Source organism: Lemur catta, chromosome 18 (assembly GCF_020740605.2).
Source record: "Lemur catta isolate mLemCat1 chromosome 18, mLemCat1.pri, whole genome shotgun sequence".
Classification (NCBI taxonomy): Eukaryota; Metazoa; Chordata; class Mammalia; order Primates; family Lemuridae; genus Lemur; species Lemur catta.
The window spans coordinates 38,549,754-38,563,268 of record NC_059145.1 but is presented as its reverse complement, the minus strand read 5'-3'; the positions used below and the strand labels follow the sequence as shown (position 1 = coordinate 38,563,268).

The window sequence follows — 13,515 nt, the reverse complement described above, 5'->3', positions numbered from 1 at the left end:
ACCCCACTCACCCTCACTCTCCTCTTCCTCTCCTTAGAGGCCTACTTTGGGTCGGGCTCTTCCTTTGCAGACATGGGCCCCACCATTACAGAGCTCACAAGCAGTGGGCGAGGTGGGCACACAAACATGTGTAACACATGAACCTGCCACTCACACACAGCATCAGGCTGTGGAGGGACCGAGCTGGGATCCTGATACAAGGACGGAGGGCTGGGTGTGGCTGGCTGCTCGGTGGAGGGCCCTCTGAGGGGCTGTTTGGGAGCTGAGGGTTGGAGGGAAGAGTCTTGTAGGCAAAGTGGAGGAGGGCTGGAGGTCAGCTTAGCTGGCAAACAGCAGGCAAGCAGGTGGGGGTGGGCAGAGGCCAGGCCTGCGGGGTCTCTGCAGCCATGAGAGGGGTTTCACTTTCTCTTGGTGTGACACAGGCAGGAGTCTAAGCAGGAGAGTCACATGCAGTTCTGACTCCATGTGGTCAGGACTGGGATGGGGGAGCTGGTCTTGGGAGGGATCAGGGAAGGCTAACCCCCCAGAGGTAGGTAACCTGGAGTCAAGCTGGTGGATAGGGAGCAGTTTGAGCCCCCGGCAGAGAGAGCAGCCCCAGGGAGCGGGCAGAGTGCCTGATGTGCTAGGAGAGAGAACATCCAGAGAGGAAGGAGACACAGGGTGGGGAGAGGACGTGGAAGGGAGTGGTCACCTCTGTCAAATGCTGCCACAAGGTCATGGTACTTGAGGCCAGGGAGGTGGCCATGGGATTTGGCCACATGGGACCTTGGGACCTTGGGACCTTGGGCAGAGCAGGACCTGCAGAGGGGTCAGGGGTGGGGCAGAAGCCTAGAGAGGGGGTTGGGAGGGGGAGGAGCAGGGAGGGGTGGTGGGGACAGACAGTACAGAGGCTTCTCCTGAAACTGGGGATCCAGCATGGCTCTCCCAGGCAGCCTGGGACTGACACTCGTCACCTACCTGCAGTGCCCTGGTGGAACCTTCACACCCTCCATGAAGTCCACTAAGGACTATCCCGACGAAGTGATCAACTTCATGCGCAGCCACCCACTCATGTACCAGGCCGTGTACCCTCTGCAGCGGCGGCCCCTGGTGGTCCGCACGGGTGCTCCCTACCGTCTCACCACTGTGGCTGTGGACCAGGTGGACGCAGCTGACGGGCGCTATGAGGTGCTTTTCCTGGGCACAGGTACCCGCTGCTGCTCCCGGTCCCTCCCACACTGGGCCCACTGGGTGGGGGGTGCAGATCCCGGGGCTGGGACCCACCTTGCTAGGGGTTGCTACAGGCTCTTCAGGGTCAACTGTGTCATTCTTACCCCTGGAGCCTTCTCCCTATTGCTGGGATACCTGGGGCTAGGAATGGGAAACCCCATTCTTTCCCCATCCCCAGGGGCTGGGAGAGCAGGGACAGTGGGCATCTGTGGCAGGGACCCGTGTGTGGCAGGAAAGGGGTGGAGATGGTAGACACCTCCAGGATACATGGGTCCAAATGCTGACGCATAAGGTCACGTGTACACACATACCCAAGTGCGCCCACCACAGTTCCAGCAGCCCCCAACACAGGAATGTCCCAGTGTCCTGTTTTCAGCAGGGCCCAAAATGAGGGTCAGGGTGGGGGCCAGATCTTGGCCATGACACCCTTTGTCCTGGGCCATTCCCCTCTGCCCTCATCCTGGGGAAATCCTTCAATCTCGGCACAGAGCTCCTGCTGTTCTGCCCTAGGGGGGTTTGGGCCCTGGTGGGGGAAGGGGCTGAGGCTGGTGCCCCTTCCCCAGCATCCCCAGCCCCACTGAGGCCCTGCCCGGCCCGTTCCAGACCGCGGGACAGTGCAGAAGGTCATTGTGCTGCCCAAAGATGACCAGGAGATGGAGGAGCTCATGCTGGAGGAGGTGGAGGTCTTCAAGGTGGGTGTGACACCACCCAGTCCTGTTCTCCCCACCTCGTCCCTCCCCAGTCCCAGCCCCTGACCTTAGACCTCTAGGTCAGAGCAGGGAGGTGGCCCTAAGGGTCCCAGGCTGATCTTTACGTTCTTTTAGGACCCAGCACCTGTCAAGACCATGACCATTTCTTCCAAGAGGGTGAGTCTTTGGCAGGGTGGGCCAAGGTGGGATGGGGCCTACATCCCCTTGAGGCCATGCCCTTGGCACAGGACTGGGGAAACTGAGGCATGGAACAGGGAAGTAAAAGAGGCTGGCCCAACTGGCTACTGACGGGGGCTGGCTCTGGAAAGGAAACTGACAAGCTCCTGCCCCTGCCCCAGCAACAACTGTACGTGGCCTCAGCCGTGGGTGTCACACATCTGAGCCTGCACCGCTGCCAGGCATATGGGGCTGCCTGTGCCGACTGCTGCCTCGCCCGGGACCCCTACTGTGCCTGGGATGGTCAGGCCTGCTCCCGCTACACAGCGTCTTCCAAGAGGTGTGGACCCCTGGGCCCTTGGGATTTTAGCCACCAGACCTAGGGCCCTGTCCTGGGGGGTTAGAGGTGGATGTGATATTACCCTGGGGGAGGCTATGGGTGAGATATCACTGCCCTGGGGACACAGGGCCCTGCTCTGCATTTTGGGGGTACAGGGATTGGGGGGGCAAGCTTCCTGGGAGCACTCCTTCAGGAGCTATCCCCACCCAGGCGGAGCCGCCGGCAGGATGTCCGGCACGGAAACCCCATCAGGCAGTGCCGTGGGTTCAACTCCAATGGTGAGTGTGCTGGGCCTCACCCACTGCAGAGTCCTGTGCGACCGACCCATGTAGCTGCGCACGGGGCCCCCCACTAAAAGGATTCTCAGATGGTTGGTTGGGGGCTGAGAGGGCTTGGGGTTTTGGAGATGGTCACCCCCTCAGGGAATGGACGCCCATCGGCACAGCCCTGCCTCCATCCGTGCCTGCCAGGCCCCTGCCAGCGGGCTGCCCAGAGGTGATGCTGCATTCACTCGGCCCCTCTTGGTCTGCAGCCAACAAGAACGCCATGGAGTCTGTGCAGTACGGCGTGGCAGGCAGCGCGGCCTTCCTCGAGTGCCAGCCCCGCTCACCCCAGGCCACCATCAAGTGGCTGTTCCAGCGAGATCCTGGAGACCGGCGCCGAGAGGTGAGCTCCTGTGCCCTGCAGTCCCACACCACAGATGCCGGAGTCCCTCGTAAAGTAGAAATTCCACATGGGTGAGATGTAGCAGAGGCGCCAATCTGGGGCAGCCCTCATGCTATGAAACCCCTTGCAGGCTCCCTTCCCTCCGTGTAAATCACTGGAGTGAAACTAGTCACGTGGAAACTGTGGGACAGGCCTCAGTGGATGGAAACTGCTTATAGGTGTGTTATAGGCGTGCCTCTTTACATGAAAACGCCACACCACACCCCACGGAGGGCCTACCTCTCTGCGCAGAAACATCATGGGGGCGAGCCCCGGTACATGGAAATCCCGTGGGGCCCTCGTTTATGGAAATGCCTTACAGGTGTCCCTCTTTACGTGGGAATTCTATACAGGTGTTCCAATTTGGTATTCTCATTACATGGAAATTCTGTGTGTGCTCCAAAATTTTCTCATTGTGCAGAACCCCCTTGTGGTCATCCCTCCTGAGATGGAAACGTGGGTGAATAATACGTTATTCAGATCTCTCTCGTTATAGGGACACTTCATTTTTTTTTTTTTTTTTATTTTATTTTTTTTGAGACAGAGTCTTGCTCTGTTGCCCGGGTTGGAGTGAGTGCCATGGCGTCAGCCTAGCTCACAGCAACCTCAAACTCCTGGGCTTAAGCGATCCTACTGCCTCAGCCTCCCAAGTAGCTGGGACTACAGGCATGCGCCACCATGCCCGGCTAATTTTTTGTATATATATTTTTAGTTGTCCAGATAATTTTTATTTCTATTTTTAGTAGAGATGGCGGTCTCGCTCAGACTGGTCTCGAACTCCCAACCTCGAGCGATCCACCCGCCTCGGCCTCTCAGAGGGCTAAGATTACAGGCGTGAGCCACCGCGCCCGGCCGGGACACTTCATGTGGGCTTTTCCTGGTACATGGAAATCCCACATAGGTGCCTCTACATGGAATGCTCACAAAGGTGGTCTGATCTGGGGGCTGGCTAGGGCAGGAGAGTGGTCCCAGACCCCTGAGCCCCCACTCCCCGCCCCTGCAGATTCGTGCAGACGACCGCTTCCTGCGCACAGAGCAGGGCCTGTTGCTTCGCGCCCTACAGCTCGGGGATCGCGGCCTCTACTCCTGCACCGCCACTGAGAACAACTTCAAGCACGTCGTCACACGGGTGCAGCTGCATGTACTGGGCCGGGACGCCGTCCATGCTGCACTCTTCCCACCTCTGGCTGTGAGCGCCCCACCGCCCCCCGGCGCAGGCGCCCCCACGCCTCCTTACCAGGAGCTGGCCCAGCTGCTGGCCCAGCCAGAAGTGGGCCTCATCCACCAGTACTGCCAGGGTTACTGGCGTCATGTGCCCCCCAGCCCCAGGGAGGCTCCAGGGGCACCCAGGCCTCCAGAACCCCAGGACCAGAAAAAGCCCCGGAACCGCCGGCACCACCCTCCAGATACATGAGGCCAGCCGCCTGAGCCCTGCAAAGGGCCGGCCTAGCCCTCGTCCCTTTTAATATAAAAGATATATATATATAAAATATCTATATTCTATACACACCCTGCCCCTGCAAAGACAGTATTTATTGGTGGGTTGAATACAGCCTGCCTCAGCGGCAGCGTCATCCAAAACTTCAACCCATGCTGGTCAGAGATGGCAGAAAATAGAGCCTGCCTAACCGGGCCCGGCCAGTTGGCAGGGCCAGGCCAGGACCACACAATTCCCAGACTCAGCTGGAAGTCTGCTTGCTTGAAGGTCACCACCAAGATCTACAGGACACGGGGAGGGAGCAAGCCCTATTTGGATGGGGCATGGACGTACACCTTGGCTGATGAATGCTGTCAACCGTGCTGTGGCATAGACATGGATGCCAGGACTGCTTTGGAGACTGGGGTGGGGCTCGGGTGCACTCAGAGAAGGGAAGAAGGGGCCGTCACAGGATGCTGGCCCCTGCCTGGGTTGGAGGCACTCAGTCAAGGCCAGCCCCTTCCCAGGTATTTATTCTCTATTTATTGGGGACAGGAGAAGAGGAGTCCTGCCTGGGTGGGGCAGCACCTTCAGCCCCTTCTCCCCTCCCTGCCTGGCCAGGGCAGGGCCGCCCCACTCTACCTCCTAAGCTTTTCCTGTGCCACCTTGACTCAGAGGCTGGGAGAATAGCAGAGGGGCCAGGTGCAGGCAGGGCGGAGGGAACCCCCCTGCCCTGAGAGGAGAGGGAGCCACGGTAGAGGCCTGGGGCCTGCAGGGGCTCCCCAGGGCTCCCTTCTGCCCACCACTTCAGGTGATGGGTGTAAATAGCTCTGGGGGGCAGTTGGGTACATGGGGGGCTCCTGGCAGCCCTCTGCTGCCCAGGCCACAGCTGCCCTTGGGTTCCATCTTGCTAATAAACACTGGCTCTGGGACTAGACTTTGGCTTCTCTCCTTGGTGGGGTGTGTGGGACTTTAGAGCCATCCTGGGCGGGGCAACGAGATACAGGTGGGGGGCTGGGAGGGAGTGGATTGGCCCCACAGTAAATAAACCCAATATGTGGAAACCACGTTTGTTTTGACAAACCCGGGCTCCTGCACTGCGCCAAATGCCAGGGCAGCATAAAGGGTTACAGAGACCCCCTAGGGCCCACTCTCAATGGCGGAGGGAGGGTGGATGGAGCCGGAAGGCTGAAAGTGGCTCACATGAAACAGTCTCACATCTGGACAGACCCCCCCCCACCTGATAGGGTGGGTGTCAAAACTGCCAGCCTGGCCTGTCGTGGGAGCCAGAATCTACTTCCCAAGCATCCTGTTTAGAGACGGCCTTCACTACTCAGTGTCCAGGGCCCTGGCACCCCCTTGTGGTCTCGTCAGTCTGGCAGAGTTGGGTTTTAAAAGGCCGCTGGGTTCGTCCATCCAGGAGGCTCAGGGCCCCTGGAGGGGGCTTCGAGAACCCCAGATTTGGGTTTTCTGATGGGAGCTTGGGGATGGGAAGTCTCTAGAGCCTGGGAGCTCAACATTGCTGGCTTACCCCAAACTATGTCTGCTCAGCAGTGTGCCCTGCACCTGAACAGCTCACCAGACCCCTAAGCTGAGGCAAACAGGCCCTAGAAGTACCTGCAGACAGGTCCCAGTGCCCTGTCCTCCCACGGGGACAGAGCAGGAGCAGGGCTCCCCATTCCTCCATGCTCCCGGGAGCACCAGACCTGCTCTGGGACTTTCTTTCCCCATCTGACAACAGGTCTGCAAAACATTGTCTGGAAAAGGCTTGTCACCTCGGCAGATCAGAGACTTTGTTGCACCCAAATACACATGTACACATAGGCACAGGCACGTGCAAGCATGTATGCACACATATGCATATACATGAATAAATGTACACACGCAGGCACACTTGCATATACTAAGGTACGGGCATGCTCATACATGTGCACATGGGCAAGTGCACACTAACATGCATTGCACGTGTATATGCATTTGCACATTCAGGCACACACAGGTGAACCCAAACAAGCACTTAAAAATATATGTAAGCACATGCGTGCATGAAGATAAGTGCAGAAAAGTGTATCCGCACATGCACACACTACACACTATGTACATGTGCACACATATGTAAGCATGCACACATAAACACCTGAAGACTCATGTAAGAGCACATGCCCCCACAAAGGCACAAACACACAGGTATACATGCACAAACATGTCAGGTCATTGTTTACTTGGTGCCAGTAAAGGACAGACACATACACCCAGACACATGGGGCAGACGTGCACGCCCACTGGCGTCCTTGCGGAGGAACTGCCTGGAGCCAGATCCAGCCCTTGGTATGGGGAAAATGTAATGCCTGCCTTGACTCCCTGGAGAAAACAAAATTTGGTCCAGAGTCACCCAGCCCTTCTCAACCACTACCTGCTGTGAGACCCTTTGAGCCTCCACTTCCTCATCAGTAAAACGGGGCTGGTGATATGGGCACCCATGTCCAGGGCCAGTGTGAGCTTCCAAGATAAGGAGGGTGCTGAGCCCAGCGCCAGCCGGCGGCTGGTGCCCCATGCATGTTTCTCCCGATGAACCCTCCTGCTGCCAGCCCCACCCCCCTGGCTCCCTGGCCTATCCTCCCCTCTCTCAACCCTGACCCTGCCGAACCTGTCTCCCTTGGCCAGAGGCAGGACTGTCTCCAGGGCCTCTCCTGGAAGGTGGGGGTTGGGGGACAGCCGGGTGCAGAGTCAGCGGTCCAGGGATTGGGGCCATGCCAGCCTGATTAGAAGGGTTGTGGGGGCTGAGCTGGCTTCACCTGTCCTTGTCTCTGATTGGCTTTTGGGCACCTCCTCCAGCCCCCAAATCCCACTAAGCAGCCCCACCAGGGCCTGCACAGGTCCGTGGAGAGCCAGTTGATTGCAGGTCCTCCTGGGGCCAGAAGGGGTACCCGGAGAGGCCAGGCTTTCGGGATCCCCTCCATCCAGAAGAGCCACCTGCCCACACTGTCCGTTTAACTGCTGCTGAGACCATGGGGGCTGGGGCCAGCGCTGAGGAGAAGCACTCCAGGGAGCTAGAAAAGAAGCTGAAAGAGGATGCTGAGAAGGATGCTCGAACAGTGAAACTGCTGCTTCTGGGTAGGTGTATGGGCCCAGGTGGGGCAACTGCCACCAGCTCAGCCGCCTAGGGGCAGGCAGGCAGCCCTTTTGGGAAGTAGGGGTTCCTTGGGAAGCAGCATGAGCCTGTGACAGGGTAGGGCACAGAGCAGAGTGGGGGCCCTGGTCAGACAAGACCAGGCCTGACAGGTGATATCGCAGTCCCCCAAGGCTGACATCCCACTAAGCCCCGCTCCAGAGGGCCCTGCCTCAGGCAACTTCCCCTCCCCAGAAATGTGTGCCAACCACACTCTTGTACAAGAGTGTGTATGTGGCACACTTTTGCCCCACTGGGCTCCCTGAAGCTCCAGGCTTTGATCTGATGGGCCTTCTGGGGAGGGCTTAGAAGCCAGGGGCCTCGCTCGGAGCCTCACACTGGACCCTTGGGAAGGAGAAGATCATAGTCCTCCCAGCAGTGGGAAGCCCCTTGCACCACCCAGATCCACAAAGAAAAGCCCTCAGGTGCAGGGCTTTATTGTTGATGGGCCTACAAGGCAGCAAAAGGGGGTGGTGGGGTACTCAGGCCCAGTACAGAGCAGATAAGGCCACGTCCCTGTGCCCATGGGTACTGAGGGGCGATGGGGCTGATCCAGGCCTGCCTCTAGGTCACTGTCTGACCTCCCAAGGGGAAAGAGTAGCCTTAAGAGGGCGGGGCAGGCTCCACCCAAGCTCTCCAGGGTCCAGTCAACCTGCTGGAGGTGGGCAGAGGGACCAAGCCAGGACCCACCCCTACTCCCCAAGGCAGGTTGGCTAAGCCGAAAATCCCATTAACTGTGCCGGACGCCCTCGCGGGGTCAGGCTTAGAAGGGTTGTCAGCTCCGTCCTCTCCCCTACCCAAAGGTTCTAATTCCCTCTGAGCCTCTTGAAGACATTCCCCACCCCTTCGTGTGAAAAATAGGGGTCGACCCATCTCAAATAATCCCTGCATGCAGTACCACAAATTCCCACAAGGTGGCGCTCCAGGATTTCTTTATTTTTGTCTCATAGCCTACTAAGGGTTGCCTATACCCGGGTCTAATGAACTCCCCACGTCCCCGCACAGCTGATGTCATTGGCTCCCCTCATTGGCCCTCTTGTCACTTTCTTGGCATTTACAAACGTTTGGCCGCCAGAGCGTCAAGACTACTATGAATTGGAGCGGGATGGGGTCGGGGGGAGGAGGCAGGAGCAAGTGCAGGTGTGACTTGGGGTTCCGGCTGGCGTCCAGGCCTCTTGCCGGTCCGCCTTGCTAGCTCGGGCCGGCCCCATCTTCCGGGCCTCGTTGCAGGAGGGGGAGGCGGTCAGCTCGGCTCTGAGGCGTGGCTTCCCTTGCAGGTGCCGGTGAGTCCGGGAAGAGCACCATTGTCAAGCAGATGAAGTGAGTGCCCCTGCCCGTCCCAAGGCCCCTGGGGGTGGGTGAGCACACCGGGCCTGTCCTTCCCCACCCGCCCACGAGGCGCTGACCCTGCTTGCCCTGGCCGCAGGATTATCCACCAGGACGGGTACTCACTGGAAGAGTGCCTCGAGTTCATAGCCATCATCTATGGCAACACTTTGCAGTCCATCCTGGCCATCGTGCGCGCCATGACCACGCTCAACATCCAGTACGGAGACTCTGCGCGCCAGGTGTGCCATGAGGCGGGCTGAGCAGGGCCTCTGGGACTCCAGGCGCCCGACTGGGTCCAAGTCCATGGTTGCCACCAACCACTCCCACCCTGCCCCCAGGACGACGCCCGGAAGCTGATGCACATGGCAGACACTATCGAGGAGGGCACGATGCCCAAGGAGATGTCGGACATCATCCAGCGGCTGTGGAAGGACTCGGGTATCCAGGCCTGTTTCGATCGCGCCTCCGAGTACCAGCTCAACGACTCCGCGGGCTAGTGAGCGCTCCGGCAGGGCAGGACGCGGGGGCGCGGGCGGGGCCCTGCCACGCCCCTCCGCGCTGCTCACACCCTCGGGTCTCCCGCAGCTACCTCTCCGACCTGGAGCGCCTGGTAACCCCGGGCTACGTGCCCACTGAGCAGGACGTGCTGCGCTCCCGTGTCAAGACCACCGGCATCATTGAGACTCAGTTCTCCTTCAAGGACCTCAACTTCCGGTACGACCCGCGCCCTAGCTCAGGGGGTCTGCCCTGGAGTTCACCGCCGGAGGCCCAGTCCCGTCCCTCCCTGCGCTGCTCCCCCGCCAGCAGAAAGGCCCGGCCCCTCCAGGTGCCGGTCCCCTCTGACAGCTCCCCAGCGACATAGGGAGAGGGAGGCCTGTAGTCGCGTCCAGAGGGGCGGATGCGCGGGTTCAGGCCCACCACCGCCCCCGCAGCATGTTCGACGTGGGCGGGCAGCGCTCGGAGCGCAAGAAGTGGATCCACTGCTTCGAGGGCGTGACCTGCATTATCTTCATCGCGGCGCTGAGCGCCTACGACATGGTGCTGGTGGAGGACGACGAAGTGGTGAGTGCCCAGTAGGGCCAGAGAGCTCGAGGGGGAGGCGGAGCTGCCGGGCCCCCTGCAGGCGGAGACTGCCGCGGGCGGAGGGGAGTGCTCCTCCCGGAGGCGTCTGAAGGCGGCAAGGAGGCAGCCAGCAGCCCCTCCGGAGGGGGCAATGCGGGAGGCTGTCTGGCAGCCCTCCGAGCGGAGGGACCCCGCGTGCCCGGGAGTCCAGAGACCCGGGCTGGCCGGTCGGATGCTGCCTGCGTGGGGGCGGCGGCCCCTGGCCCCGGCGCCCGACAGCCGCTGCCCTCCCCAGAACCGTATGCACGAGAGCCTGCACCTGTTCAACAGCATCTGCAACCACCGCTACTTCGCCACCACGTCCATCGTGCTCTTCCTCAACAAGAAGGATGTTTTCTCCGAAAAGATAAAAAAGGCTCACCTCAGCATCTGCTTCCCGGACTACGACGGTGAGAACCCCCGGCACGGCCGCCGGGCGGCGCCCCAGCCCCGCGACCCGGGCCCGCGCTCCTCACGCCAGGGGAAGGGCGGGGGCCGGGAGTGAGCCCTCCCCTCCCCTGCAGGGCCCAACACCTATGAGGACGCCGGCAACTACATCAAGGTGCAGTTCCTTGAGCTCAACATGCGACGCGACGTGAAGGAGATCTATTCCCACATGACGTGCGCCACCGACACGCAGAACGTCAAATTTGTCTTCGACGCTGTCACTGACATCATCATCAAGGAGAACCTCAAAGACTGCGGCCTCTTCTGAGGTGGGGTCCACGCTGGCCCAGACGCGCCCCTCTCCTCCCCCTTAGTCTCAATACCCCCAAGCCCGGGCCCCAGCTCCCCCACCCGACTCCTGCAGACCCCGCCCCGGATCAGCACGCCCCGCCCAAGCTCTCTGACCCCACACCTCCGCCTGGCGCCCCACTTCCACTCCCGCTGCGCCCAAGCCCCACCCTGGCTCCTCAGGCTCCACCCCGCTGCCACAGGCCCCTCCCCAGCTCACAAGTCCCGCCCATTTAATTTCTTTTAGCCCTGGGCCCCAACATCCCCCAACCCCACTCTCCCACCCCACCCCCAGTATCTCAGCTTCCAGGGCCACCTCACACAATGCCTAAACCCATTAATTGTGAGTCTCAGGGATAGTGACTCGGTTTCATTTTCTCTTCACAGGTGCCTGAGCTCATGTGTGTCCCTTGCCCTGAGACCCTGTAGTCCTAGCTGCCTTGTAGTCCCAGCCCCCAGCACCCTATATCAGCCCCCCAGGACTCCTGAGCCCCAGACTGCCGCCTCACCAGCCATAAACCCACAACCCTGAGTCCTGGTAGTCTTGAGGGGCAGACCCTCCCCCATAGCATACCCCCCACACCCCCAACCCCAGCCCTGCCATTCACTGCCTGGCTGCACTGGCCTCAGGACTCACAGCAGCCAGTCCCAGCTAGGAACAGGCAGGACCTGGGGCAGCTGAAGCTCACAGTGACTCAGCATTGCCCCAGTGACCAATCTCTTGTAACTCTCTTGGCCCTGGGGGCCCACAGTTCACCGGGTGGGTCTGGGCTCAGCAAACAGCCCTCCCTCCCAGAGTTCCCTGTGGGGCAGAGGGTGTCCCTTCTGGGAGCAGGCCTGCTGCTGGGCAGCCACCTCCATGTGGCAAGTCTGACACCTGTCTATGCAGTGGCCAGTGACTGTTCCTCCCAGCAGTTTCAGGGTCCAAAGTCCACGACACCTCTGGCCTGTGCAGTCCCCACATAGATAAGTTAGCAGTGGGAGGGCAGATCTGGGCACTCCTGGGGGCCAAGGAGAGACATAAGCCGGACCCTTCCCCAAATACCAGGCTTGGAGTAACCCTCTAGCCCCTTCCCTAGCAGGATCTGCCCCTCTGTCCTTGACATCTGATCCATGCCCCACCTCCCCCACCCACACATAGTACTCTGGGCTGGCTGGCCAAGGGGACAGTCTGTTGAGGGAGGATACTGTTGACACCAGCTATAGCCAATAGCCAAGCTGTTCTGAGAGGTGGCTGGGGGCAGAGTCCACCTCCCATCGATCAGCCCCAGGCAGAAGATTCAGGATAGGATGGAGGCCCAGGCTGTGCCCAAAAAAGTCTACCTCAGGTGGGGTTACAAGATAACCCAGGGGACCCTCCTGTCCCTGCCAGCAGCTTCTCTTACCCTCTCCATTCAGGGCCCTTTCCCTGGAGGGGAAACTGAGGGCCAAGCCTGAACCATTAGTGATAAAGGCCTATTTCCCCCTCATCCCTGCTCCCGCCTTCCTCATCAAGCACTGAGCCTTTGCTTATACCCAGGGGCCAGGGCCTGTGCTGCAGTCAGGGACAAGGAGCTTCTGTCTGCGAGGCCAGGGCACAATTCTTGCTCCCTTCAGCTAGATGTGCAGACTCAGCAATAAACCTTTGCGTCAGGCCCCTGTTGTCCTTTCTTGGGGGGTGTGGCTTGACTGTCACAGATCATGGACATTTATTAAGTGCCCAGTGCTGGGCTGGGTATGAAGTGGGAATATGCCCCTTCCAGGGAGAAGCAACTGGCCTGACAAAGTGGGGGACACTCTTGCTGGTAGGGGACCAACTTGTGCCCTTTGGAGGGAGTTGAGGGGAAGAGGAGCTGTGGGAAAGGGACAGTCACTGGGACAGTCTTGGATCAAGTGGGAGTTTTGAGGTGAAGGCCCACTCTGTCGGGGACCATAAAGTGTATAAGGCCTGGAAACATGAGCTAGTGGCCACAGGAGCTCCACGGAGCAGGCGCAGGGAAGGGGGCGGAGCACCTGGCTTTCTCCAGGAGACGATGGACAGTCAGGGAAGCCCTTGACGCTGGAACATAACCGGGGCTGGGATCAGGGTAAGGCAAGTGAGGCACTTACCTTGGGTGCAAAACTTATGGCAGTGCCAAAAAATTAAGTAATCAACATAAATAATATATGAATACAATATGTTTAAAAATCAAAATTAATGCAAAAAATCCACAATGAACAAAATATCAAAATCCAACAGAGGCATGCCAAGACATTGGGGCTTGAAGCAAAAGGAAAAATATTTGTTCCTATATATGTTTCTAGGGTTTTTTTGCCAATTTTGAAATTGTGGTAAAATACATGTATCATAAAATTTACCATCTTAACCATTTTTAAACGTACAGTTCAGTGGTATTAAATACATTCATAGTGTTGTGTGACCATCACCACCATCCATCTCCAGAACTCTTTTCATCTTGTGAAACTGACACTCTGTACCCATAAATAATAACTCCCCTTTCTCCCTTCCCCCAGCCCCTGGAAACCACCATTCTACTTTCAGTCTCTATGAATTTGACTAAGTTTCTCTTATAAGGAGAATCATACAGTATTTGTCTTTTTTTTTTTTTTTTTGAGACAGGATCTTGTTTTGTCACCTAGGCCTAGAGTGCAGTGGCATCAACAT

At 58.9% G+C, this 13,515-nt stretch overlaps 2 protein-coding genes across 4 annotated transcripts in view; both read left to right on the top strand.

Moving 5' to 3' along the window:
* The window catches only part of SEMA3F (semaphorin 3F), a 35,762-nt gene extending 30,288 nt beyond the window's left edge, over window positions 1–5,474 (top strand). For all 3 annotated transcript variants that reach the window (XM_045530181.1, XM_045530183.1, XM_045530182.1), the window contains 7 exons: window positions 964–1,186; window positions 1,813–1,901; window positions 2,034–2,075; window positions 2,258–2,415; window positions 2,626–2,693; window positions 2,948–3,081; window positions 4,124–5,474. In XM_045530181.1, the coding sequence (XP_045386137.1) occupies window positions 964–1,186; window positions 1,813–1,901; window positions 2,034–2,075; window positions 2,258–2,415; window positions 2,626–2,693; window positions 2,948–3,081; window positions 4,124–4,534 (1,125 nt within the window). In that variant the 3' untranslated portion in view covers window positions 4,535–5,474. The remainder of the gene's footprint in view (window positions 1–963; window positions 1,187–1,812; window positions 1,902–2,033; window positions 2,076–2,257; window positions 2,416–2,625; window positions 2,694–2,947; window positions 3,082–4,123) is intronic.
* A 1,939-nt stretch (window positions 5,475–7,413) lies between these two features.
* On the top strand, window positions 7,414–11,369 carry GNAT1 (G protein subunit alpha transducin 1). The gene is made up of 9 exons (XM_045530180.1): window positions 7,414–7,651; window positions 8,984–9,026; window positions 9,133–9,274; window positions 9,374–9,531; window positions 9,621–9,749; window positions 9,968–10,097; window positions 10,393–10,546; window positions 10,661–10,852; window positions 11,259–11,369. The coding sequence occupies exons 1-8, from the start codon at window positions 7,546–7,548 to the stop codon at window positions 10,849–10,851; spliced, it is 1,053 nt and encodes a 350-aa protein (XP_045386136.1). The 5' UTR covers window positions 7,414–7,545; the 3' UTR covers window position 10,852; window positions 11,259–11,369.
* The last annotated feature ends 2,146 nt before the right edge of the window (window positions 11,370–13,515 follow it).

What these genes read in the sequence shown, in the direction of transcription:
- GNAT1 (XM_045530180.1), top strand. Translation starts at nt 7,546, where the DNA reads ATGGGGGCTGGGGCCAGCGCTGAGGAGAAGCACTCCAGGGAGCTAGAA. An exon ending in ACCATTGTCAAGCAGATGAA is followed by an intron (nt 9,027 to 9,132) that starts GTGAGTGCCCCT and finishes CCCTGGCCGCAG; the next exon opens with GATTATCCACCAGGACGGGT. An exon ending in ACGGAGACTCTGCGCGCCAG is followed by an intron (nt 9,275 to 9,373) that starts GTGTGCCATGAG and finishes CCCTGCCCCCAG; the next exon opens with GACGACGCCCGGAAGCTGAT.